The sequence below is a fragment of the Urocampus carinirostris genome, chromosome 7 (assembly GCF_059441175.1).
Source record: "Urocampus carinirostris isolate Australia breed hairy pipefish chromosome 7, RoL_Ucar_1.0, whole genome shotgun sequence".
Classification (NCBI taxonomy): Eukaryota; Metazoa; Chordata; class Actinopteri; order Syngnathiformes; family Syngnathidae; genus Urocampus; species Urocampus carinirostris.
In genome coordinates, this window is record NC_142355.1 from 40,022,534 (window position 1) to 40,048,287 (window position 25,754).

At 37.5% G+C, this 25,754-nt stretch overlaps 2 protein-coding genes across 3 annotated transcripts in view; one reads left to right on the top strand and one right to left on the bottom strand.

Moving 5' to 3' along the window:
- The window catches only part of washc4 (WASH complex subunit 4), a 34,908-nt gene extending 12,247 nt beyond the window's left edge, over positions 1 to 22,661 (bottom strand). For both annotated transcript variants that reach the window (XM_088340947.1, XM_088340948.1), the window contains exons 1-26: positions 22,496 to 22,661; positions 22,004 to 22,143; positions 21,384 to 21,437; positions 20,409 to 20,474; positions 20,238 to 20,283; positions 20,082 to 20,149; positions 19,919 to 20,001; positions 18,398 to 18,440; positions 18,213 to 18,316; positions 17,517 to 17,637; positions 16,361 to 16,484; positions 15,504 to 15,631; positions 13,233 to 13,393; positions 13,036 to 13,162; positions 9,612 to 9,737; positions 9,431 to 9,538; positions 9,137 to 9,283; positions 7,747 to 7,826; positions 7,556 to 7,661; positions 6,428 to 6,544; positions 6,156 to 6,324; positions 4,936 to 5,090; positions 2,263 to 2,337; positions 2,075 to 2,179; positions 1,579 to 1,713; positions 1,386 to 1,494 (exon numbers count right to left, since the gene is read on the bottom strand). In XM_088340947.1, coding sequence (XP_088197073.1) covers positions 1,386 to 1,494; positions 1,579 to 1,713; positions 2,075 to 2,179; positions 2,263 to 2,337; positions 4,936 to 5,090; positions 6,156 to 6,324; positions 6,428 to 6,544; positions 7,556 to 7,661; positions 7,747 to 7,826; positions 9,137 to 9,283; positions 9,431 to 9,538; positions 9,612 to 9,737; positions 13,036 to 13,162; positions 13,233 to 13,393; positions 15,504 to 15,631; positions 16,361 to 16,484; positions 17,517 to 17,637; positions 18,213 to 18,316; positions 18,398 to 18,440; positions 19,919 to 20,001; positions 20,082 to 20,149; positions 20,238 to 20,283; positions 20,409 to 20,474; positions 21,384 to 21,437; positions 22,004 to 22,143; positions 22,496 to 22,556 — 2,758 coding nt within the window. In that variant the 5' untranslated portion in view covers positions 22,557 to 22,661. The remainder of the gene's footprint in view (positions 1 to 1,385; positions 1,495 to 1,578; positions 1,714 to 2,074; positions 2,180 to 2,262; positions 2,338 to 4,935; positions 5,091 to 6,155; positions 6,325 to 6,427; positions 6,545 to 7,555; positions 7,662 to 7,746; positions 7,827 to 9,136; positions 9,284 to 9,430; positions 9,539 to 9,611; positions 9,738 to 13,035; positions 13,163 to 13,232; positions 13,394 to 15,503; positions 15,632 to 16,360; positions 16,485 to 17,516; positions 17,638 to 18,212; positions 18,317 to 18,397; positions 18,441 to 19,918; positions 20,002 to 20,081; positions 20,150 to 20,237; positions 20,284 to 20,408; positions 20,475 to 21,383; positions 21,438 to 22,003; positions 22,144 to 22,495) is intronic.
- The window catches only part of slc41a2a (solute carrier family 41 member 2a), a 65,754-nt gene continuing 61,880 nt past the window's right edge, over positions 21,881 to 25,754 (top strand). The window contains exon 1 of the mRNA XM_088340952.1: positions 21,881 to 22,133. The gene's annotated coding sequence lies outside the window, so the exon portion shown is untranslated. The remainder of the gene's footprint in view (positions 22,134 to 25,754) is intronic.

Sequence of the window (25,754 nt, forward strand, 5' to 3'; positions counted from 1 at the left end):
TTCAAAATAGTTTCGTGACTATAAGGTCAATACAATTAAAACGATAGTGATGGTTAAGGTTGCACAAACATCAGGAAATAATCGAAAATCATCAAACTAATTATATGTTTTGGATTTCTAAAATAACAACTTATCTTGTACTACATAATATGCAGCAACCAGATTAAGTATTGTATGTATAAACATATGTGCGCGCATGCACTGAGAAAAAAAGAGTGTAAACAAAAGAGATGGAATGTGGGGAAAGAGATAAAAAATAGAAGAGAAAGAAAGAGAGAAAAGGAGAACGAGAGGAAGAGAGATAGGAAGGAAAAATGAAAGAGAAAAAAAAAACGAGAAAGAGAAACATTTCAGGATTCAAACTAATAGCTAAAAACCTGATATATGTTTTTAAGAATGACAAAATGTGACAGAATCATGAAGTGGAACCAAATTATTTCGACATTTTATATTAGATTTACAACAACAGAACTGAAAAGTAGGTGTGGCAACATTATTGACCCCCTGTTCTTTAAGCTCAGCCAACTGACTCCATAAGTTCCTTAAAGACTTGTATGTCAACCTAAATGACTAACAGAGTGCATTTAGTCTCAGTTTAAATGCACCTGCATGCTCTGCGATGGGCTCAGTGGTCCGTGAAAGCAGAAACTACAGAACAGACGGCATTAAGAAGACCAGAGAACATGCCAGGCAGGTCTAAGATAAAGTTGTAAAAAGGTTCAAAGCAGGAATGGGATACAAGACGATATCACAACATTTACACATCTCCCGGAACACTGCTAGAGCATAATAACAAGATAGAAAAAAACATAAAACCTGGCCGTCCCTCTAAACCAGGGGTCGGTAACCTATGGCTTGTGAGCCATAAATTAGCTATTTTCATGACTAAATCTGGCTTTAAACCCATCAAATAAATTTGATTGGGTAAGCAAATTTCTGCACACAGAACTCCTTGTTCTCTCTTGCTCGTTGCGGCCTGTGTTGAAGGGAAATACGATGACATCTTTAGCATATGCAGTATTTTGTGACCTTTTTACAGAAGAACTTTGCCTGCACCTGGTTTTGAAAACAATGAAGGTCAAAATGAGCCTCAACACTCTCAAGTAAATTTTAAGTGGTATATTTATGTGGGACACAGGCTCTGGCATTATTATTATTTATTAGATTTGATCAAGTCAACACAGTGAAATAAAATGTTTTATGGAGAGGGGGTTTGGTGGTTTGCTTTTATGGATCTTTGGTTAAAACCCCTGAATTCAACTTTAAGCCCAAACAAACAAACCAGAGAAGCAACCAGAGGCACAAGTTAACATTAGATGATCTACAGACATAAACATCAATACTTTTGCAAGGCACCAAGTTTAATATCGGAGGGTATATTTTACCAATTTGAGTAATGAGCTGTCTGAACTGATCCAAGTAGCTTTGTCCATCAGGAGTGATGCCCAGCTTTCTGATGCCACGATTGAACTTCTCAGCACGCTCAAAAGGATACTACAAGAAAGTCATCAGCGACTTAAATGAAAGACAATTCCATCCTCAGCAATCTATGGTGTCCTTTAAATTTGCTTGTCAGACCTTTTGGTCGGATTGGTCCTTTGTCTCCCTGAAGAAGCGAATGTCCTTAATGAGCCTGGATTTGATGTGTTCGTCGTACATGAACTGACTGAAGATGTAAAATTTCTTGCGCAGGAACTGGTAGGTGAAGTTCACCTGAAGGGGAGCCAATGATTTACTGTCATCCAATTCAGTGGTACCTTTTCTTACGAACTTAATTCATTCCAGGATCATGCTTATAGATCTAATTGATCTGTAACGAACTAATTTTCCTGATGTGAAAATATTAAAACAAATTGCTCCTGTCCTCCGAAAACCATACTATGGGCTGTGAGTGGTCTCTATTGGTAGCCTCTGGAACTGCTCGTGAACTGGATTTTCCTTCGTGTAGCGAGCAAGACTATTATTGCAAATAAAACTTGTATGCTGGAATTCTCGAGATTATAGGTGTTTGTATTATAAGGTACCACTACAGAAGAAATGTTCAAGTTTTTGTTTGGTGTGCTCAGTCACTCACCGTGGTGTTCATAATGCCTGTGCCGTGGGTGCGGATGGAGTTGGCAATATGTCGGATGTTGATGGTGTTCAAGTGCTTGTTGTTACTTGCTTTCTCAATGAAAATCTAAGAGACAAGAACTGCTAGATTACTAAATCTGTATTTGCAGTTTTCAATGATAAACATAACAAGGCGAATGTGATTCTCACCTGGTTGTTGAGGTTATACAAGTAGCGTGAAACAAAAACATGGATGTTCCTCATGATCTCCAATACGTCCAAGCCCTGCATAAAAGTGTGGCCTGTCAGAAGTATACGTCTAGTTCAGGGGTGGGTAAACCTTTGCCCGCAGGCAACATATGTTCCAACAGCCTTCTTAATCTGGTCTGCCAAAGGAAAATGACCAAAATTTTATGGTAAAATATTGTCACTCTGATAACATAAGTGCAGAACTGACCTTTGTGGGCAGAATCAGCTTCTCACAGGGAGTTACGCTAACTGCACAAGTGCCCATGTCGGTCAACCAATCATATAGGAGGTAAAAAACAAATAACATTTCTGCCTAAATCCTCACTTAGATCATTTCTCTTGATACCTGCATGTTTTTCTTAAAAGTCCTGAAAAATGGCTTATGCAATTAATGTTATTAATGTGATAAGGATTATAAATCGTGGTTTTGGTGCCACTCTTGCCCTGATTCCCACTTTATGGAGGTCCCAGCCTCATTAAAAATATACTTGCTTTATTTGAATGATGTATTTATTTCATGTATCAAGATTTTAACTGAATTTCATCTAAAAAAAAACAAATAAAATAAACGTATGAGCTAGTCCGAATTTAGTTTGCCTTTTTAAATGCATATGATCAAATTTATTTTTTAACAAAGGACAAAAACCTTATTTTACCGTATTTTAACAACTATAAGGCGCACCTAAAAGCCTTTATTTTTTTCAAAAGCTGACCATGCGCCTTACAATACAGTGCGCCTCATATATGGATCAATATTGATTCGCAAGGTATCGCAATTAAGGCAAGCAGCCGCCGACAAGATTTTTCCTCGTAGGAGAAGTAGCCCGAGGTGTATGCTGAAATATATATACCGGTGTTTTATTTCTTAACCGATCAGTCACTATTGGTTAAAGTTATTCGGGAGGTAAAGGAAGCGGGCCATTTTTCGCATTTACAGGCTCGCGTAGGCTAAAGCGGCGCAAAACCAAGCCTGCAATTGGCCGAAAAAGATGCGATTCACACATTTGGTTGCTCCAAGGCCTGGAGAAACCTTTTTTTACTAGTCTATATTTGCAAACAGGAATGATGGGGCTAAAAAGACAGCTAGCAACAGGCAACGTCCATTTATGCAGTTTATTGTCATATGCACTGTAAAGAACCACATTTCCCTGGACAATGAAATTCTTACTTTGCTGTTCACACAGTTGCCAGCAAAAAAGAAAATAGAAACTAAGAAATTGTTGACATTTCTTGAATCCCAGGAGTTTAACCTTATTAATGATATGTGGAATGACGCATTTGAGTGATTGGTGACATCGTACTGACACCGTGTCCGTGACACGAATTTGCTTCTTCGCGAGCTGTCAGAATATTAAGGGGGTTTATAAGTTTGACTGAACTATCCGAGTGTTTGGTTGATGTTCCCACTGTTGCGCCTAAAAAAATATTTTTGAGGGTGCGCCTTATAACCCTTATAGTCGTGAAAATACAGTACTTTAATTATGATAGCTGCAAAACCAATTTGATGAAATTTTCTCTTGTTTAACCAATATCAAATAAAACTTTGCCAAGGTATCAGATTCCAGAGTTTGTATGAAATCAATTCATTAATAATAATAATAATAATAATAATCCAGGGATCTTCAAACCTTTTGCGTTGCGGGCTGCATTGATTGGAAAAAGATTGCACAGGAGCGAGGCCGGAGAAAAAGAAGTAGCTGAGTGATGTATTAATTTTTTTTTTATAGACAGACAGACAGACAGACAGATAGAAGATTTTCTATCTATCTACCTCGGTCAAATCCCTCATGAGGGGTGACCAACAGCAAGACACACACATGCAATATTTCGGCAATATGTGAGAAAAACAGATAACATAAGCCAAACCATTTTTTCCTTGTTTGCCTTTACCTGCACAAGTTGTGTTTTATTGCATCATTTGACAATATCCAGTGGACATAATAAAAAACTGCAGGTCATGTTGTAGAATAGAAACTTGCATTTGTAGAATAGATTTGCATACATTTGTTCAGGGGACTTGCTGACATGTAGAAAGAATTGCTTACAGTTGGGAGAAATGTTGCTTACATTTCGAGAAGGTCTCGGCGGACGAATTAGTATAAACAATCCTCCTTAAGGGAGGACAAGAGAATCTGGCAAAGGGCAAACTGACCCAAACTTAAAAACATTTCCAAGAATTGATGATTACAGAATAATTACAGTAAAATATCTTAAATTATAGCTACCAATAGAGTCATTGTTTGACTAGAGGAGACTTTTTTTCTCAATGCTTCTCTCAGCATCATCTTGCAGGCCAGAATAAATCTGTTGGCGGGCCGTAGTTTTGTGACTCCAGAATTAACCCATCATTTTCTTCATTGTGTCTCCGGCCCCTCTGTCAAAATTGTAACCCAATGCCGCCCGTTATTCCAAATTTGCCTACCCCTGATCCAAGTTCATGCTAAACAGGTGATTTTTGTTTTAGTGTGACCTTCTTTACAATTGACTAGTCATCGATATACCATGTATTATCACCAGAACGACATGTTGAGAAAGTGACAGAAGGGTTTCAGATATGGGGAATGTTATAACGATGGTTTACAGCCCTGTACGACTCTTTTTGATAAAGGGCTGTATAAAAAAATGTGACTTGACCTGCTCCAGAGTCTGGCTTGGCAGGTGTGCTTCTGTCATGTTCAGGCCGTAACGTTGAGTGGCGAGATTCCTCATCTCACTGTAGGTGGCCCAGTCGTGAAGCGCCACTGTTGTCAGGTTGTAGAAGGTTTTATCCAGATAATGGGTCACGTGGGCTGCAAGCACATTGGCATGAGTTTTACATTTGTTTTTATTTTGCTTTGTGTTTTGCAGCAGACAACACACAGCAAATGCCATCAAGGGGGCAGATCACTGAGGGCTGGGTGTTTGTGTGCGTATAAGTGTGTGTTGGGTGTGTATGACTGTTTGCAACTGTGATAGGCTAGTGCAGAGGGAAATTAAATCTATAGCGTTCCAATTCTGTTGAGCCAAGATAAGAGTCGAGTAGCGCATAGCTGACAAGGCGCTGTTGGTAAAAATGGTTCAAGAGCATACTCCCTACTACGGTTCACAGTCAAGATGCCACACCAACAGACCCTGTTTTGGCTGTACCTCGTTAAGGAATCCTTTATATGGAAGCTCATTATACACCATTGTTCACTGTTAAATATACTTTGAATTAAAACCCACAGAACAACTGTAAACAGCCAGAAACACCAGCTAAGCATTAAAAAAATTAGAATCTGTCTGGAAAGCCAGTTTGTCGGTTTCACTAAAATTTGTTGTAAAATATATGGTATGGCTCTCTCAAATAAAATAAAAATAAATACATCTAAATTTGCTATTATGGCTCTTTGGGTCAAAGTCAAGAGAGCACAAAAAATGCATATCACCAGCGGATACGCAGTGGACCGTCATTGGGTACGGGTAGAGAGAAAGCAAAATTAGTTGGCGCAGGTCCAACCTACGTCTACATAACAAGCTACCCCTGCCAAGCCTGTATCTCACCAACACCTTCACGCTTAAAACGGATTACCTGGTACAACTCAAGGGAAACCGCAACATTTGTGACTCTTGTATTTTAATCATCACAGAGACCTAGCTCACTTAGAAGATCCTTGATACATGCAAGCAACTAGCCGGCAGCTCTCTGATTCGCAGGTTTCGACTATCGCTGGACTTGGAAGGCAATCCCCGCGGTAAACAAGGGATTACTGGATTGATCATTGGAAGCAAATAAACTTAGCTTAACCTTTATGACGACATCTTCCATGGCAAGACAGTTAGAGAATATAATAGTTTGTTGGAAGTAAGATGGAAAATCTGGACTTTTGCAGCACCTTTAATATTGATGAAGCGGTTGAAGAATCTGATGGGTTTGAGGTAGAAGAAGTGGGCCAAGTCCTTCATGCCAACTTTGAATGGGTTTCTGTCGTCCAGCTTTAGGTGTGTGTGAACAGAGAGACGCAAGTCCTTTTCTATCTCCTTGCAGAGTTTATCAAGCAGGTGCTATCATTCAAAACCGACACAAATCAAACTAAGATTATGATTCTGTGTCTGTCATTCAAGCAAACTGTGAAAGGAACGCTCCTTTCTATTGCGGTCTACTCACTGCATTGAAAACGTCCATGATCTCTTTGTCGTAGCTCTCCAAAAGTTGCTCACATGACTCTAGGTGCTTGGCTTGCAACATTGAAGGCACAGAGTCCCTCAGGGCACTAAACATATACTGTACCAAACAATCAAGACAGCAGACAAAAACAATAGATCACAACCAAAACATAAAAGTGACACTCAAATAAGAATATGGCAAATGCTTTTCTCACAAATAAACCTAAATGATCATACATTTTCTTTGTTTTTGGAAAGTGTCTTCAGACTGAAAGATCGCCATAGCAAAAGCATCAAACTAAAGCGTCGGCTACATGAGGTATTCTTTACAGTTATTTTTCACTACTTCATACTTTTTAACTAATCTTTTTTTTCTCTCAAGCATTTAGACAGACTCAATCCATTGCATACGGTCAGTGGTTTGGGTTTAGCGTCCCATAGTTTGACGCCACAGACGGTCACAACTCGTACGTGTGTTTGGAACCAACCACTGAAAATTGAGCACACACTTATAACTCAGTTTTATACTTTTTAATGAGTATTTTCCAGGCTTTCCAGTGTATTTCAGTAGTTTTTAGTACTTGAGTGCTTTCCAAAGTATTTTTAGTACTTTTCAGGACTTTTCCGTACCTCTTAGTACTTTACTAAAAATACTCTTACCATCTTTAATTAATTTGACATATCTTCAAAGGTTTTCAATGAGTCCTGTGTATGATTTCCAGTGCTTTCTTAATCAACATTTCAGCAGGAATTTTTAAAATCTAATAAGACTATTTTGAATTCACTCAAAATCTAGCAAATCAGGTGCCATCAATGAAAAGCTTTTAAAAAACAAATAGAGGTTTCTTGAAAGCTCTAAGAGGTCAGCTTGAGGACATCACGTGAGAAAATCTAGAAAGATACTCTGGGACGTGTTTGCACACAGCTTATGTCGTCAGGGACGTTATTGTTGTTTTCATTCAACAGCAAGTGATAAAATGCTTAATTTTGAATCCACAAACACATGGTGATATAGAGGACAACTTGCGAGGAAACATTTTCTCAATCAATGTTTGTGTTTATTTTCTGGTATTATTAAATCAGGATTCTCTTAAATTGAAACTGACACATATTTGTTTGTGATTCTTACGTGCATCCTTGCTGCATCAACTGCATTTTCATAAACATCATCCAAGTAAATAGGGAATACTGCCCGGTGCCAATAAAGGAAGCTGCAGTCGCACTGAAGCTTGACCCTGCAAAGTTATGCAAAACCGATGATAAGGAAGGAGAGATGTGAGCCTCATCCAAGTTATCAAGCAAATCCTTAAATCAGCCCACCTCGCATTCAGTTCACTTATCAGGTCCAGCTTTTTCAACAGAAGTTGCAGGGGAAGCAACTCCTCATCTCGGAAGGTTTTCTGAAGGCATTTAAAAACACCAACATGTTTCCAGGTTAGTTGACGACAGAAATCAATAATAGAATTAGTTGACAATAAATTCTATTGTCGTCCATTTGTCGCCAGTTTTTCCAACACAGTGGGGCATTTTACAACATTATAATCTCTTATGAGAATCGCTCATGCTCAATCGCGTCTCTGTCTGGAGCGGAAACAGAGAAATAACGGCGTCAACATCAAGTTGAATGTTTGGGAGCCCGGATAAGGTGAATACATAGATTCATGGCAGCACTTCGGTAAAGCATGAACATTTAAAGAAAAAGCTCGTTGACATTTAAAGTCTAACTCGCCTCGGTAAGATTCAAGTAACATTCAATTCAATGCGGTTTTTATAATCTATTGTTTTTTTATTCGTATTGTTTGCTATAAAAGCGAGCTTGAGAGCTAAACTAGACTGTGCCTGACAAACGTATGAGTTTAAACGCATGCAGTCAGAAGAACGGCAGTTTTAAAAATGTTAAAAAAGTCAGATGTTAAAACCGTTTGATATCAAACAGTCGAGAATCGTTAAGTCCTTTAGTTACAGATTTTGGAGTTAAACACTTAATGTACTTCAGAAAATGCAATAATATTATTTGTTATCTTTTCTGTTCTACTGTTGTTAATAAGACCATTAGTGGTTTACAGGGGTAATAATGTTTACTTGATTATAATTGTATTATTTATTTACCTGTCCTTAAAAATGGACAGAGGTTTATTTATGGATTTATGTCTATATTGACCTAGCACTATGCCTAATTGGTTTAAGATAGGGCATTAAAAAAACATTTTGTACAAATCAGCAGTATAATCATTAAAATGTTAATTTTTCATTTTGAACATGTTCTTGTAGTAATTATAATTTGCCCCAAATTCAAATAAAATTCATGCTAAATTTAAAAGAAAAAAATAATCATCCCATTTGATGAGTGAGTAATCGTTTAAATCGTTTGTCACAAGTTGACTACAATGGGACCTCGGTTATCGCGGTTAATGGGGACCAAAACCACCCGCAAAAAGTGAAAATCTGCGAAGTAGCGACGCCCCTTCAAAAAAAAATAAATAAATAAATAAATAACTAAATAATCTCATTTCATCATCTGCACCGCTTATCCTTACGAGCCGAGTGATCCACCGCTAAGAGTCATACAGCTGGGCGATTTTACGTCAGCCCGGGACGATCGGAGACAAATTCACGACAGGGCTTATACTTGCGCCGCAAGTTGCAGCGCTGCATTTTAAATGTTCAATCAATGCTCTTGAATTTTAAACAGCAGGGCGGACAAAATTACCAGCTGAGTGCCAACACAGAGAGCCAAAGACACCACAAGGCGTCTCTCTTTCGTGCTAGGTCCACTGAGGACGTTTTCAGCTAGCACCAAAGACGATAGCACATCCAGACGCAGTTCACTGTACTTTTTGTCAGAGATCACCCTTTTCTACGAAGAAACAAAAAGAGATATAAGATTACTCATTAATCACAGAAGAATACTCACTTATTGAATAATTAAATGAATGGTTTAGAAATTTGGATTTGTTTTTCAACTGAAATAAAAATAAAAAAATCAATATCCTGTTTTTATAACCTTGGCAACGCAGATAGCGTTAAGGGCCTGGGACTGCAGCTGCTGAGTGATGTGAGAAACAGAGTCAGCTACAACCATGGACCGTCTGTGAAAGGTGTGTTCCACAGCCTGCGGGGAAAGGTCACAGTCCACAACATTAGGACAACTGAATACTTCCGTAAAGCTGGGTCATAACAGATACCTTTAACAATTCCACCAGTCTACAAAGCGCTTTGACGGATGTCTTGGTCATGGGCCGCTGCATAGACATGTACATGTTCATTGTGGTCTTGATAATTGTACCAATGCTGTATGCAAACAGGACACCCTTTGTAGTGGAGGAAAAAGTGAATTTTCACAGTTAAAACCTTTTAGGGTTCTATAACAATCAAAATAGAATAAAATACAGTGGTGCCTATTTATAAGAGCACCTCTTAACATAGGCATACAGTATACACATTTTTTTTCTTGCATGCTAATCGAAGGAAATCCGGTTCACAAGCAGTCCTAGAGGCTACGACTAGAGATTGCTCGTGACCGCCAGCATCAGCTGGTTCAGTTTGCACATGCAAACTACAACAGGCAACTAGACAAAAAAAGAAGGAATTGTGCTGTAAAAATGCTCTGTGTGTACATTAATTTAAAAAGGGTTTTGACAATCATTTTAATTTGGGGTCACAAAAAAAAAACAGGGCAGGACAAGTAAACTAAAAAGAGAAGAAAAAAAAGAGCTGGAAAGAGAGAGAGAGGGAGAGAGAGAGAAAGAAGAAGAAAAAAAGAGACAGAGAAAGAGACAGAAAGAGAGAAAGAGAAAAGGAGAAAGATAAAAGAAAAAAAAATACAGCTACAGTTGCTTTGGGGGTGGCGCCTGGCTTCTTTTTAAAATGAAGCTAATAATCCACGCAAAACACTACGCGGTACCCATTTACCCACAGCAGGACAGACTATGTAGAATACTGGGAGAATACTAGCAATCTACGATGAAGTTGTCATCTACTACCAGCATTCTTGGGACTAACGCGTTACAAAGGAACACAATTACTTTTCTGGATAACGAATAGTGTAACGCATAATTAATAGCATTATGTAACACTGCTGTCATTACTACAAGGTGCATAACAGCGTTATTTTAGTTACTTATTTTATGCATATCACGAGTTGCAGTGTCCTCTGACATTATTGTCTCACACAACCTTGGATCCAGCAGCCGCGCACTCAGGGCATATTTTTGTTTACAAACGGAAACAGTTATGGCTGCACTGGCTCAAGCGCAATGAGTTTTTCGTCATGAAGGTGTTTTAATTATTTTACATTTGTTGAGCAAAAAACAAACATTAAAGTTAAATGCAAGATGTTGTCTAGGGCCTGGTTTATGAAATACCGATAGTAATCCCATGAAACACCTTTAAAGAAAACACCCTGGAACGAAGCTAATAAGCGAGTCTCCTGTTATGTCTGACAAGAAAACAGACGAAGATGGTGAGCCGCCTCAATCTAAGGAACAGCAGTAGCTGAATTTTGTCAGAAGGCACAGGTGGCGGTTCTGGTTCTTGAATCTTGCTCGATTGAACCAAAAGAAAGCATGCTGTGATTATCCTTTATAATTATGTTATAAGAGATAAGCGGCACAGTGGTTAGCGCGCGGCCCAATGGTGCAGAGGTTCAGGGTTCAGGTCCAGCTACCGCAGCCTCCCTGTGTGGAATTTGCATGTTCTCCCCGTGGCTGCGTGGGTTTCCTCCGCGCACGCCAGTTTCCTCCCACATTCCAAAAACATTACGTTAATTGGCCGGTCCAAATTGTCCCTAGGTGTGAATGAACGAGTGGTTGTCTGTCTCTGTCTGCCCTCCGACTGCCTGGCAACTGGTTCAGGGTGTGCCCTGCCCACTGCCCGAAGATGGCTGGGATGGGCTCCAGCAACCCCGCAACCCTACTGAGGATAAGCAGTGGATGGATGAATGTAATAAGAGATTTCTAAGAAAACACACCATTGTATATTATATTAGCATTAGCAATATTTGCAAGGTAGACATTTGCCATTTACCTTTTATTTGAGATGCTAACTTAATAAATTACAGTAGGTCATTACTAATCATAAAACAATCCTAGCAATGATACATTTGATATTAAATAATTTTAGTGATAATGTTAATACATTTAATAATACTACAAAAAAATGTATATTTTTACCGCTATGTACCCTCACTTTTAGAATTAGGATGGTCTTTATTGTCATTGTTATCAACGTTGTAAAACATTAAATGCAAAAAGATTCGACATAGCACTCGAGCGTAAAATATCTATTTTTTAAGCTACTTATAAGAAAATAGTTTTCCTTCAGTAATTTAGCCTCAGTATTGTCACACACCGCTGCCCGTCATTGCCAAGGTCCAATATCTGAAAAGAAGGATTACACTCAACACAAAGATGATAAATCTCAGGAGGCTACTACTAACTATGGAAATCAGTGCTATGCATTTCATGTGGGGAGCAAACCCCTACCCAATAAAAAGGCCTGCAGAGATGGCCGCCGCCAGGCTATACTTGTCCCAGACACCAGGAAGTGGTGCCCCGACCACCCTGAAAGTTAATGAATCTGTGAACTGTATAAATAGATAAATTGTTCTTTTAATCCCAAATAAAAATCTTAATGTGAAATTATAAAAAAATTCACAAAATGTACCCGCGACCCTACTAAGGATAAGCGGTGCAGATAATGGATGGATGGATAATATATGGGGAAAGTTGACAGGTATGCAGATGATCTCAGAGTTCTCCTTGCAACCGGCCCCCTCTTTCTTCTCCGCGTGACTCACACACATTTGTTAGGGCACGAATAATAAACTCACATTTTGTTAACATCATAATCATCTTATTGCTGTATTTTTTGTATTTTCTAATGTTTAATTACGATATGAATCGGCCTGGTGAGTGATGTGCACTTCCAGGCTGTACTTGCCCTAGACACACAACAGGAATAGATAGATAGATAGATACTTTATTCATCCCCGAAGAGAAATTCACATTTCCAGCAGCATCCCTGAGCTGAGAACAATACAATAATAAAGCAAAAAGAATACAATATACAAATACCCAGTGTGACGTGCAAATGCCCACTGTAGCGTGTTATATAGAATAACTAAATAGTGCTACACAGAATACATATTGCAATAAGATTCGGTAATATGCAATGTAGGTGGTGTGGTTTAATGTGGGCTTTTACTCTGCCGGGTAGAGTTAAAGAGCCTCATGGCATGAGGAAGAAAAGATCTCTTCAGTCTGTCCGTAGTACAAGACAGTGACAGCAGTCTGTCGCTGAAACTGCTCTTCTGTCTGGAGATAATGCTGTGTAGTTTGAATTGTTAGAATTGTGCCTTAAAAACCATGGCAGTTAAGGGATCCATGAATTGTGTTAACTATTTTCATGGGTTTTTTTAATTTAGGGTTCACTTGTATACTTTTGGGAGGACGAAAACTGACCAGTCAGTTATCAATTATTTCATTAAGACAAAATGCGCTCGTTACATGAGAAATTCGGGCAACGAGCACGACCTATTAAGCTCATCTGAAGAGGTACCACTGTACTATGTAAAAATCATCTTGCATATGGAAGACACCAATATTTTACCTGTACAAATACATTACACCTGCCGTTGAGGTCTTCAGCCATCTTGTCACTCTTTTGTTCCTTGCTCAAAATGGACTCCATCTTCATCATCCATGAAGTTACAAACACATAATATGACTGAACATCTCTGAAAAGAGACCATGTTAACAAAGCTGCAACTTGTGCTTAAAAAAAGCAGATACCGATTCATGGATTACTTGGTGAGTGTCTGTGCCCTTTGCTGAAGGAAGGTGTCTCGATATGCTCGGATCGTTTGAATACTTTTCTTGTCCATCAATTTGGCCGCAGCAGGAGCCTTGCTAAGTAGGAATGTGTCAGGGAACCAAATGATGTTAGCAGTAAGAGTAACAGCAGGGACCTAAAGAGAAGATGACGAACACAAATGTTAATAGAAATACAGTGCTTGACAAATGTATTAAAACGGCTAAAACCTTTTTTGTCATATTGCCGCATTTCAAGCTTCAACGATAAATCGAAAAAAACTGAAAATATAGATAATAAATGAATCAACAACATGTGAGACACAATTGTGAAATGCAAGCAAGATATGTAACATTTAAAACTATATTTGCAAAGAAAAAACTGAAAAGCAGGTGTTAAAAAATATTGCCCCCCTTTTCTCAGGTCAGCCAACTGACTCCAGAAGTTCCCCGATGACTTCTGAATAATCCAATGTCGAATTAAATGAGGAACAATGACAGAATGCCATTAAGTCTCAGTGTAAATGCACCTACTATGTGATAGGCTCAGCAGTATGTGAAAGAAGACACTGAAAAACAGAAATTATTATGAAGACCAAAGTACACGCCAGGAAGTTCAAAGATAAAGTTGTGGATAAGTTAAAAATAGGAATGTGTTACAAGAAGATTTCTCAACATTTACACATCTCCCTTAGCACTCTGAGGGTGATAATACCAAAATGGAGTGCACATAAAACCACTGCAAACCTACAAATACCTGGCCTTTGCTCTAAACCTTCGTCCCAAACAAGACAACTTTTCAGAGAAACAAACCAGAGGTAATCACATTGGATGGCCTGCAGGCATTCAGAGCTGAGGTGGGACAATTTGTTAAGAAGACAGCTATAACTGTATTTTTCGAACTATAAGTCTCTCCGCAGTATAAGTCGCACCAGCAAAAATCTGCATAATTAAGAAGGAAAAGCATCTACAAGTCGCATTTCTGGGGAAATTAACCGATAAAACCTAACATCAAAAACATATCATGCTGAAAGGCATTGCAAAATAAAATAAAAAAAGAACACGATACCAACATTATACGAACGTGCATATCACGCTCGTCAGTGGTGACATGACATATCAAGAGTCATTCAGATAACTCCAGCATAAAGAGCATGCTAACCAAACAACTATCTCCAATCACTAAACCCAATCAAAACTTCAACCTCGTGTCATTTATACCAGTAAACAACTCCTACTAGGTCGCAGAAGTAGAGGAGCACGACACCGGCTTTCTTCTTCCACTCTTACGTCGCGGTCAAGGTTGAAATTATCAAGACAGGCCTAGTGCATTCTCTTGTGGTTCAATGTGAAAGTAACTTGTGAAAAGATACACAGTAGCAGTAATAAATTAAAAAAAAAAACGTATATAATAGAGCATGTTAATAATTTCACATATAAGACTCACCCAAGTAGTCACACCCCTGGCCAAACTATGAAAAATAAATTAGTTAGAGTTTGGAAAATACTGTAGTCGTACTCGTCATACATCTGCCCTTTAAGGAAGAGTGGCAAGAAGAAACCCCCTTTCTGAAAGAATACCACAAAAAAAGGCATGTTTGGCATTTACAAAAAGCTACATGAAAGACACATATAACATGTGGAATAAAGTGCTCAGCTTAGATGAGACTTTTTGGGCTGAAGGCATAGCGTTACATTTGTCAAAAGATTAACATTGCACATCACCCTGAAAACACTATCCCCACTGTCAAACATGATGGTGGCAGCATCATGCAGTGGGTTGCTTTTCATCAGCAGGGACTAGGAAGATTGTTAGAGTTGATGGGAAGATGGATGGAACCAAATACAGGTCGATTGTGGAAGAAAGTCAGATTTGAGTCTGCAAGAGACCAGAAACAAAATGTACGATGGAATGGTTTGAAACCAAAAGGTGTCAGAAGGCCCAAACCAATATAGAGCATTTGAGGAAAGATCTGAAAAATGCTGTGCAAAAACGATCACCAAACCATAAGGAACTTGAGCGGTTTTGTAATGAAGAATGGGCAAACATTTCAGTGTCAAAGAGGGCAATTATATTTGCAATGGCTACTTTTCAGTTTTTCATATGTAAGAACAATATAAAATGTTGAATGTGTTTTGTTTCTTTTCACATTTCTCAATCTCTTTCAGTTGATTGTTAAAAAATATTTTGGGTATTTCTTAACATTCTAGGGTTTTGCAAGGCATTGTATATCAAGGCAATAAGCGATATCTAAAAAAGTTGAAGACCTTCTTGCAGACATCCAGCAGTGCCTTGTAAAGCTTTTTGTCAACACTCCTAAAAATGTGGAAGTGAAGCACAAAAAGACCACAGATTCCAGCATATTTATCTCTCTGATCAATCTCCGATGGTTCACCTGCAAGACACACAATTAATTCACTCAAATATAAGTTGCAGTCATGTATGGTAAATGAAACAATACCAAATAAAATTCTAGGCAATAAATCCAACCGATGACTATTTTGTCATTTGAAATAAAACAACAACAACAACTTTTTGTTGTTGTTGCCATTTTTGCACACGCTATGAGTGTCAATATTGCATTGGAAGTCATTCAAAGTTAGTTACTATTGTCTGAACATTTTAAATAGGATCTATTTTTGGAGGGCAGCACTGAAGCCAAGTGGTTAGTATGTTCGCGGCACAGTTCGGAGGTCATGGGTTTATATCCAGCTGCCAGCTTTCCTGTACGGAGTTTGCATGTTCTTCCCATGCTTGCGTGGGTTTCCTCCGGGAACTCCAGTTTCCTCCCACATTCCAAAAATATGAATGTAAGGCGAATTGGCCGGTCCAAATTGTCCCTAGGTGTGAATGAGTTGTCCATCTCTGGCAACCAGTTCAGGGTGTCCCCTGCCCACTGCCCGAAGATAGCTGGAGTTGGGCTCCAGCACGCCTGCGTCCCTACTGAGGATAAGCGGTGTAGATAATGTATTTTTTGATTAACTTAATATATACGTCTTTAGATAAATGTATGTAGGGTGAGGTTTATTGAATCAAATCTTCATTGCCCAGACTGATTAATGACGATCCAGATTTTATTTTTCAGTTATATTGCTCAAGCCTAATCACAATTGTCAAAACTGACCAATTTTTGATTCCACATTGGAGAAAATGGTCCGTATATTGAAGGCGAACTCTTCAGCAAAAGTAGTGTTTTTTGTAATTGATACTCCCTTTGCGGGGTCATCAAATTTTTGGTCCACGCATGCCTGTTGCAAAACAAGATAAAGAAATATATTATTGTCATGGATTACACAGTAGTGTACCGGTACATTATTTACAATGAGATTACCGGTAGATGTTGCACTCCACTAACACTAGCAATCAATTAAAGGTCAGGAGCAAGGATACTATCAAGAGAGGTAAATGGGGAAATCTGCCCAGTACCAGATTTTGTGTCCCTTGTTTGTCAAATTGGAACAAGTAATCACAAGTTTGAGTGTGACTCAAAAGAGGATTTTTAGTTAGATTATTTGAGTTAGAAAACAATATACAGGGTTCATAAACCTTTTTCATGGCCAAGTTCAAGCCCTTTTTAAGGACTTTAAAAGCCAATTTTTCAATTTGTCCAGTACCAGTAAAAAAATAAATCAGAGATACACAAATGTATCTGCGGATTACATATGAGATTTTTAACGCATTTAAAAAGGCATATGATTTTGGGATGTTGAGTAAATCGCGAATAAATTTGTGGATCGGAACAATATGTGTGGTAAATAGACTAAATGTAAATCTTTTGGAGACAAATCTCTCCCCATATAGGCCTTAGGTGAAATTATAGTCATATGTAGCTTACATTTTCAGTTGCAGAAATGTCTTCCCATTACAATTTACAAATGGGAAACGACATTTTAATTGTTTGCATGGACCATAATGAATGTCCATAATTGGTGTGTATTCCTTGCACTAATACACATTACATAATGCCCTGATTTGGTATATCATGCCCCTGTCCTCTTCAATACGACCTGTAGGGGGCAATTATGCTTTATAGGACAATGCCATACGAACTAAAGCCAACTGCCCTTAATCACTAGGGAAGAAATTCATTCACTAGAATGCAGCATCATTTCTAAGCAGACTTGTGAAACATGGCAACAATTTCAAACATTTATAAGCACTTCACCCAATATTCAAGCACCCTTCAATCCTTAAAAACACAACATTTAGAGTCAAGCATTTTCAAGGATTTAAAGCACCTGTACAAACCCTGAATATGACACAACTAGTGGGTAAGTCACCTGCAGTATCATGCCATCCAGCAAGTGTGCTTCAAGTTTGAGCAAGAGCTTCTCAAATGGTTTCAGTTTTTCTTCTGCAATTGAAAATTTCCCAGGGTTGTGGTGAACAGACTTCAATAACCTGCAAGGAAAGCATGCACATACAGGAAAATGTTTTCCTGGTAAATGTAGGTTGCAGAATAAGAATTATAGATCATGCATAAGCAATACTGGATACAATTAGTGAAATAAAACCCTCTTAAGTAAGTAATGTGTTGTATGTTTATTTGCTTCTATGCTGCTGTTTAATTCATCGTTTATTCTATTTTTATTATCAGAAGGTGGCTGAGGTTGCCACAGCTGTTCATTATTAGGTCTAATATTATTGCGCACAGGGCTCGTTATTTTGGCTCACTGTTAATTGTTTTGATTATTACGCAGTGTTTTGATTATTATGTACATCATTGTCAATCATATTGCCATTATTTAGTTTCCCCACATGTTAGGACTGATCTGCTTTTTGTAACATTGAAGATGTAATAAACAGAAGGGATGGGGGAGTTTGAGGAGTCTGAGTTTGAATCTCTTATTTTAAGGCTTCGACCCCTGTCCTCTTTGGACGTAAAATCTATTGATGTTTTCTCTCCTTACTTTAAATGTTAAGTCAAGTTTAAAATAGAATACTATTAGCATATTTTTCATCAAAATGTTGCACACCTCTTATACATTTTCCAGTGATCTTTGAGAGTGCTGTGATTTTCCATGATTTCATCAAGCGTAAGTAAAACCACCAACAAATCGCCAAGGTGTTCATACACAATCTGCAGAGGGAAAAGAGGCATCTCATGTTTAAAAGGAAAAAAAATATCCAAAGATTAAAGAGCTGATATGTGATGACTTACCTGGAAGTGGACCCCTGTTGAATCAATGATTTTGGTTGCTGCCCTGTAGCATAATATTATTGGGGTCATATAGTTAGTAAAAATATTGTACGCTTACTCATTTTATTAAGTTTTACTGTAGGTTTTGCGTGCGTGGTGACTACTTTGTGGGGCCTCATCCTGTTAGACATGCACTCGTTTTTGCAAAATAAGCTAGGGACAATTAAACATGCCAAAATGTAGTTTCCTTGTATTGACCGTTTTAAAATGTTGTTTGAAAGTGCTTGTCAAAATATGAACAATACTGCTTTCCATTGATGAAAATGTTGTAGATAAAATGCCGGGAAAACAAACGATGAGAGTGTATAAATGAGCGATGCCACGCCTACCACATGCGTAAATCAGACTTGTGTCTGTTGCCCAACTAAAAGGGTCCGGCGAACCGTTTGTGCTCAGTTTTTTTGACCAACTAGAGAGAATGGGTGTCAAAGTCAAATGGATGGAGGACCAGATCAAAAATTTGACTACAAGCTTACGGAATGCTGAAAAATTCTCAAATGCCACAAATAGTCAAGTGAAGTTAATTGAAGCTACCTAATAAATATATTGCAATATAATCAGAAAAAATAGAGCAATATTTTCTTATGGCTCTGTCAATAATCTTGACTTTTTATACAGGCACAAAAGACATATTTCCTTATTATGAAAACCCCAATAATATAAAACTAATATGAAAATTTATTGAAAGAAGCCGAGTTGCTAATATATGCTAGTCACAGCTAAAAACCCCTAAAGCTAGTGACAGCCTCTGAGATGTCAGCTGCTAAAGTAATGCTAGTTGCTAATGTTGTGCTAGTCTACCCCTAAATAGTGCTAGACACTACAAATACTAAAGCTAACAGCTAAACACTAAAGCTAAATATCTGCTTATAACCTAAAATAGGAATGATAGGATTATTTTTGTGCTGTATTGTGTGCATAATATTATCAATTGTCTATCATTCTCTTAACTGAAGTATCGGTATTCAAAATAAATAATTGAATTGAAAAAAAAAGTGCAAAACATTTTTCATGGAGAGGTATCGTAGAGTGGAAAAAATACACAACTCTTGATGCATAATAAAATTATGTATCAAGATCATATCAGGGGCCGCAGAAAACCTTCTTGGGGCCCTTGGGCCTCGACTTTGACAAGGGTGCACTAGTGAGTAAATTTCTTAAATTATTTAGATATTTAATAGTAAAGTTTGGATCTTTAGTACCGATATATTAAAATAATTCCAATCTTTCAGATATCTTCACCTAAAAAAAATCCTCCAGTGAGCAGCATTGCTCGTGATCAATGCAGAAGAAAAAAGACAACTCCCCTATGTGTGTGCACCAAATAAGACAAAATAAATACACGGTAATAAAAATAACTAAAAAGATCAATTTCTTTGTTTTATATTTGACGAGTGGACGATGCGAGAAAAGCAGGAAGCACTAAACAGTTTAAAGAATTCGTAACTTCTTTATCGTGTTGCTTCGCTTTACGGCTCTTACTTGTTGCTGTTGTAGAGCGCTCCCAGTTGATGAACAATGTTGAGTACCACTTCATAACATCTTGAAACAAAGCAAGACAGCTCCTAATAGACAATGGGGAGCATTTTTTTCTGTGTACTGTAGACATCCTATCATTCATTAAATTACTTTTTTAATCCGCTACCTGTAAAAAGGAGATAAATCTGCCCATCTGAATTTGGGATTCACCTTCGACAATGCTAAGGTCAGACACTGTTAAAAGGCATACGTAGGTCTTGTTAATATTCACTGAAATAAAGTGGAAACTGCAAATGAGAAAAACAGGAGTTTTGCATATTACCTCCCTCTCCATAATACAGTAAACCATTGTAGAACTTGTTTTCTGCCTGTAAGGAAACATGACAAAATAATATTAACAGTAAACTAAATCACATCTAAAGAATAAGCCATTTAGAATAATATTTTGATAAGAATGTGAAAAATACGCAGAATGCAATTATATTTTTCTTACCTCGTACTTGAGATACTTCACTTCACTACACAGTGCGGCATATACTGTGATGACTTTGTTCAGAATCTGAAAGTATTTAAAACTGAGATGTTTTGCGTGTGGTAGGAGATAAAGCCCAATGAAGCACTTTTTTTTTTAGAAATTAATCAAAAGGTGCAACTGTTTTAAGGATGCAAGGCAGAATGATTACTTTTCAGCTACACCTTTAAAACCGGAGTGCCATCTTGAGGAGTGAAAACAAATCGCGGATCGGTATCTTTATTATCACTACTGAGCGAGTAGTTTGGTTCGGATCAATACTATTGTCTTAGGATTAATACCGAATTCTGATTTTAACTAGTACTATAAAAATGTTGTTGGGGGGGTTGTCATACGATTATACATATATTATAACTTTCAAATTTGAGCTAATTGTGTTTAAAATGCATTTGCACTGATGACTACGTTTGAAATATTGTCCAATGAAGGGTATTTAAGTTGTCTTGTTGACAATCCTATACAGTATTTTGTACTTTTGTTACAATGCTGTTATTTTGGTCTGAGTCTCTTGACTTTTGTTCTGAATCAGTGGTTTGGTAGAAGTATTTTATTTTGCATACTGTTAAAAAATTAGTTCATTGTACTGTCTGACTTTATTTTCAAAGTAATGTTCAATGGAAGGTATTATAGTTGAGATTGTTATATTTGTATATTTGTTAAATTGCTGCTATTTTTGGTCTGGCTCTCTGGATTCCTTTTCTGAAACAATTGTAATATAAGTATTTATACGTTTTTTTAAAACTAAGTAAGTTTGCATGGTAAAGATGATTATGACATTTCCAAGCAGAAAGTATCTGTATCCGATCAGTATCGATCGATAGTGACCTTGTATTTATTTGTATCAGATTGATACCAAAATCCCAAGTGTCGCCCACCCATAATCACAATGCCCCATGTTGTTTCAACCATCCATCAGTTGTATAGATATGGCTTTACCTTATTGTCCGTTTTAATCAGCTCCAACAATGAAGACTGTTCATGTGGAAGAAGCTGAAAGACAAAATTGAATACATACTCCAATATTGGCATCAAAAATATTTTATTTGGTCAGTCAAATCATCAATTTATCCAATTTTCCAAGGTTCATATTTTGTTTTTGGTGAGTTTCAGGTCTAAAAATGAAGCCATATACTGACAAAAATAATCCTTAAGTTTTTGGCCCGACCTAAACAAGAACTGGCCATGCATAGTGGAAAGTAAATATAATATTATATTACAGTATATAATTTATAAATAAATATATAAGACATTTTTAGGATCATGTATTTCTCAATTCCAGTCAGTGGCATCGTAGATATCGCAGTCAAAGCACTCTATTGACTTTTTTATTTTCAGATTCTCAGACATTTTAAGTTCTCACGAGCCACATAAAATAGTGTAGCGGGCCACATTTTGCCCATGGGCAATGAGTCTGACACAAGTAACCTGGGAGAAATAGGGCTCACTAGAATTGTAATATTTTCTCTTTCTTTTTGGTGTGGATTTGACTTTCAGCAAGATTCACTTATTTTTACCAAATGTTTTATATTAATTCTCAGTGATGTTAAAATCCTTACTTTGAGGGCAATAGGGTCCAGAGTGTAGTCCCAAACATCTCCGATCGAGTCATCAAGAGCCTCCTCAATGCCCTTCAGCTGCACCGTGTACTCCTCCAGAAATTTTGTGTAATTCTTGAGCTGAACTTCGGTATGTATTTCTGTTGGAAAGTGTCATTCCATTAAATTGTGTCAAAAAGATCATTTGTGACGATTCATAACATGACGAAAGTGCAGCAAACGCAAATGAGCCGAGAGCCTGTAATACCGAAATACTTCAAATTCGCTTCGGGTTTTCACAAACTTTTAGATGTGATGTTTAAGTGTAATGGACAGATATTCAGCCTCAAATGTTGTCGGTGATAGCTAGAGGTATGCAAAGATAATTATTTTTTAAAAATGGCTGGTTAAATGCTTCGATTTTATATCAAAGAAACATAAACAAGATCTGGGCTAACTAGCTAGGCTGCTACAGACACTTTTTAAAGCCTTGAAAGTATTCCAGTTACTTACTTTGAGAACCATCATCGAAACGGTCAAATTCCCAGTCTGGTGTGATTGTTTCAACAGCCATAATGCAGGAAAATATCCTATCTAAATTCTGTTTTTTTAAACGGAGAGCTACAGAAACCCATGATGTGTCATATGATTTCTATCACAGCGCGGGCGTTTTTGGGAAATGAAGTCCGGAAGTTCAGAGACGAGAGGGCAGAGGTTATCTGTGTTCATAAACGGTCCTGTCTAATATCAACAATAAAGATCACTACTTCCAATATTATTTTGAATGATAATAGTAATGTGAATAATAATAACAACAACAAAGCCATTGATAATAATTCTCGAAATGTCTTATTAAGACATTTTTCATGCATACATCTCAAACAAAACGTCAATAACATTTAACAACATTTGTTATCAAACGTATTTATAGTCAGTCGGTCGGTCGTCTGGATGGTTTTCCATCCATCCTTGTGTGTGTATGTTAGCATTATGAGTTAGCATAAAGTTATTGACTCAAAGAGATGTATTAGTATTTTTTTACTTGGTTCTGTGGGGGGATTAACTTTTTAGCATGTATCTATTAGCATAACTCATCAACATGATCCATTGGCATAATTTGTAAATATGAAGTCGTTGAAATATTGCCATTACCAAAATTTTTTTAGCCTGAAGAAGTTAGCATTTAGACGTTAGCATCACTATTAAGCTTGTGTCCATTACCCTAATTCATTAACATGTAGCCATTAGATTCATTTGTAGACATGAAATTGTTGGCAAGTAGCCATTAGAATAATTTTTAAGAAAGTAGCAGTTAGCATTTAGCCGTTAGCATCCCTTTTTAGCATGTACACATTAGTATAACTCATTAACATGTAGTCATTAATATAATTTGTAAATATGAAGTTGTTAGCATGTAGTCATTAGCAATTTTGTGGGGAATAATTTGTAAACATGAAATTGTTGGCAAGTAGCCAGTAGCATAAATTTTAAGAAAGTAGAGCTTAGCATTTAGCCGTTGGCATAATTTGTTAGCATGAAGCAGTTACTATGTAGCAGTTAGTATCAAGCTATAACAATTACACATGATCATAATTATTCAGCATTAAGCTGTAAGCATGAATTGTCAATATTTAACTGTTAGCAAGTAGCGGTTAGCATGATTTGTAAGCAAGAAGCAGTTAGCATTGACCAGTTAGTGTTTACAGCTAGCATGAGTAAGCATAGCATCAGCCAGTCCCAGCAAATATTTGGGCTGGCTATGCCAGCCCAATTCTTCGCCAACAGTATTTACAACTAGCTTGCACTAATACGCCAGCCCAATAAATCACGACAGTGTTTACAGCTAGCTTGCGCTAATAGTTGCCATTACCAAAAAATTTTACCATAGAGAAGTTAGCATTTAGCCATTAGCATCATGTTTTAGCATAAGCATAACTCATTAACATGAGGCCATCAGCATAATATGCATATATGAAGTCGTTAAAATATTGCCATTACCAAAATTTTTTAGCATGAAGAAGTTAGCATTTAGCTGTTAGCATCACTTTTTAGCATGTACCAGTGTTCTCGTTTGCCCGCGTCCCCGCGTCCTAGACGCATAATTTTTGCTGGGGACGCATAGTGTCGAATCAACGTGCGTCCCCGGGACGCAACTTTTTTGACACAAAATTGACATTACTCGATTACTTTTTTTTTTTTAACAAAGACTTATCGCACTCCAAACTTTTCGTCAGGCAGATCCGCCATTGTTGTTTTGGTCTCGCGGTTCGAGATTTCGTCTGCACGCCGATTTTGGCAAACGAGATTTCGTTGCTTCGATAATACGTCATTGTTGTGGTGCTTGTCGTTGAGTGAAGTTTAAGTATGCCTCCGAAAAAACAGTATTAGGTAAAAATCAACATAAAATTGGTCATTTGTCAGTGTCATTAATAAGTCGAAACATAATGCAGAAGAGTGATAACAACGGCAATGATTTCGGCAAGCAAAACACGTGGTTGATTTTTTTCGGTTTGAACAAATGTATTGACACTAATAACAGAAAACGAACAGTGCGAGGTTTGAACAACCCCTCTTGACAATCTCAACAGCAATCAAGCACATTCACAATATTATATTTCAGTATGACGTTTAACAGCAAACACAATGTGAGGTTTGAACAACCATCTTAACAACCAAGCATATTCACAACTCCGTCATGTTCGGCAACACAACCTGACTTTTTTTTGGTATGAACAAATTTATTGACACTAATAGCAGCAAACAAACAATGTGAGGTTTGAACAACCCTTCTCAAAAATCCTAATAGCAATCAAGCATATTCACAATTTCGTTATATAACATCTTTGTTCGTGTCAATCGATCCGTCCAGGCCATGGTCGATTGTTTTTTTGGTCTGAACAAATCCACGACACCCACCGACACCAACAAAACAAACACGACAATCTCAACAGAAAACAAGCATATTCACAATTTTGTTAGATCTGACAATATGACGTGACAATATGACGTTATAACATTTTTTTCTGACATTTTCAACATCAATTAAACAATTAAACAGAGTTATTATCTTTTAACGGTAGTTAACCAACGTGTAAAGGGCAATACTATTGTATTCCCACCCTCCCAAGCAGCATCCCCCAGTCCTCTGTGTGGGTCCTCTCCCTTCTTACTTCTACTTTCCACAACCTGTTGAAGCAAACGATTCAACGAAAGAAAATAAACAAAAGAATACTCCTAGCAAGAAAAGGACTTTTGTGCCAAAATGGACTCAATTATATCCCTGGTTACGCTATGAGGAGGATGATAATAGAGGCTACATGTTCTGTGATGCGTGTACCCAGTGTGACAAAAAACTGGATTGCATAAATCATTTCGCAATACGAACTTTCAGAAGAGCACATTCGATCGGCACCACGACAATAAAAACCACAAATTAGCTATGGAAATTCTGTTGCTGCAATTGGTCCTTGAGAAGGCATTACAACTGTGGCGGGACAGCAAACCACGAAGAATATATGAACTGAAAACCTGAAGTGATAACTGCCTTGTATTACCAATTCACTGTGATGATTAAAACTGCATGAATATATAAACTAATATTTCAGCAATATTATTTTGTATAATGTACAATATTTTTGGGAACTGAGCTCATCAACATGTACCCATTAGCATAGTTTGTAAATATAAAGTTGTTAAAATATAGCCTTTACCATTTTTTTTTACTATTAAGCAGTTAGCATTTAGCCGTTAGCATCACTTTTTAGCATGCAGC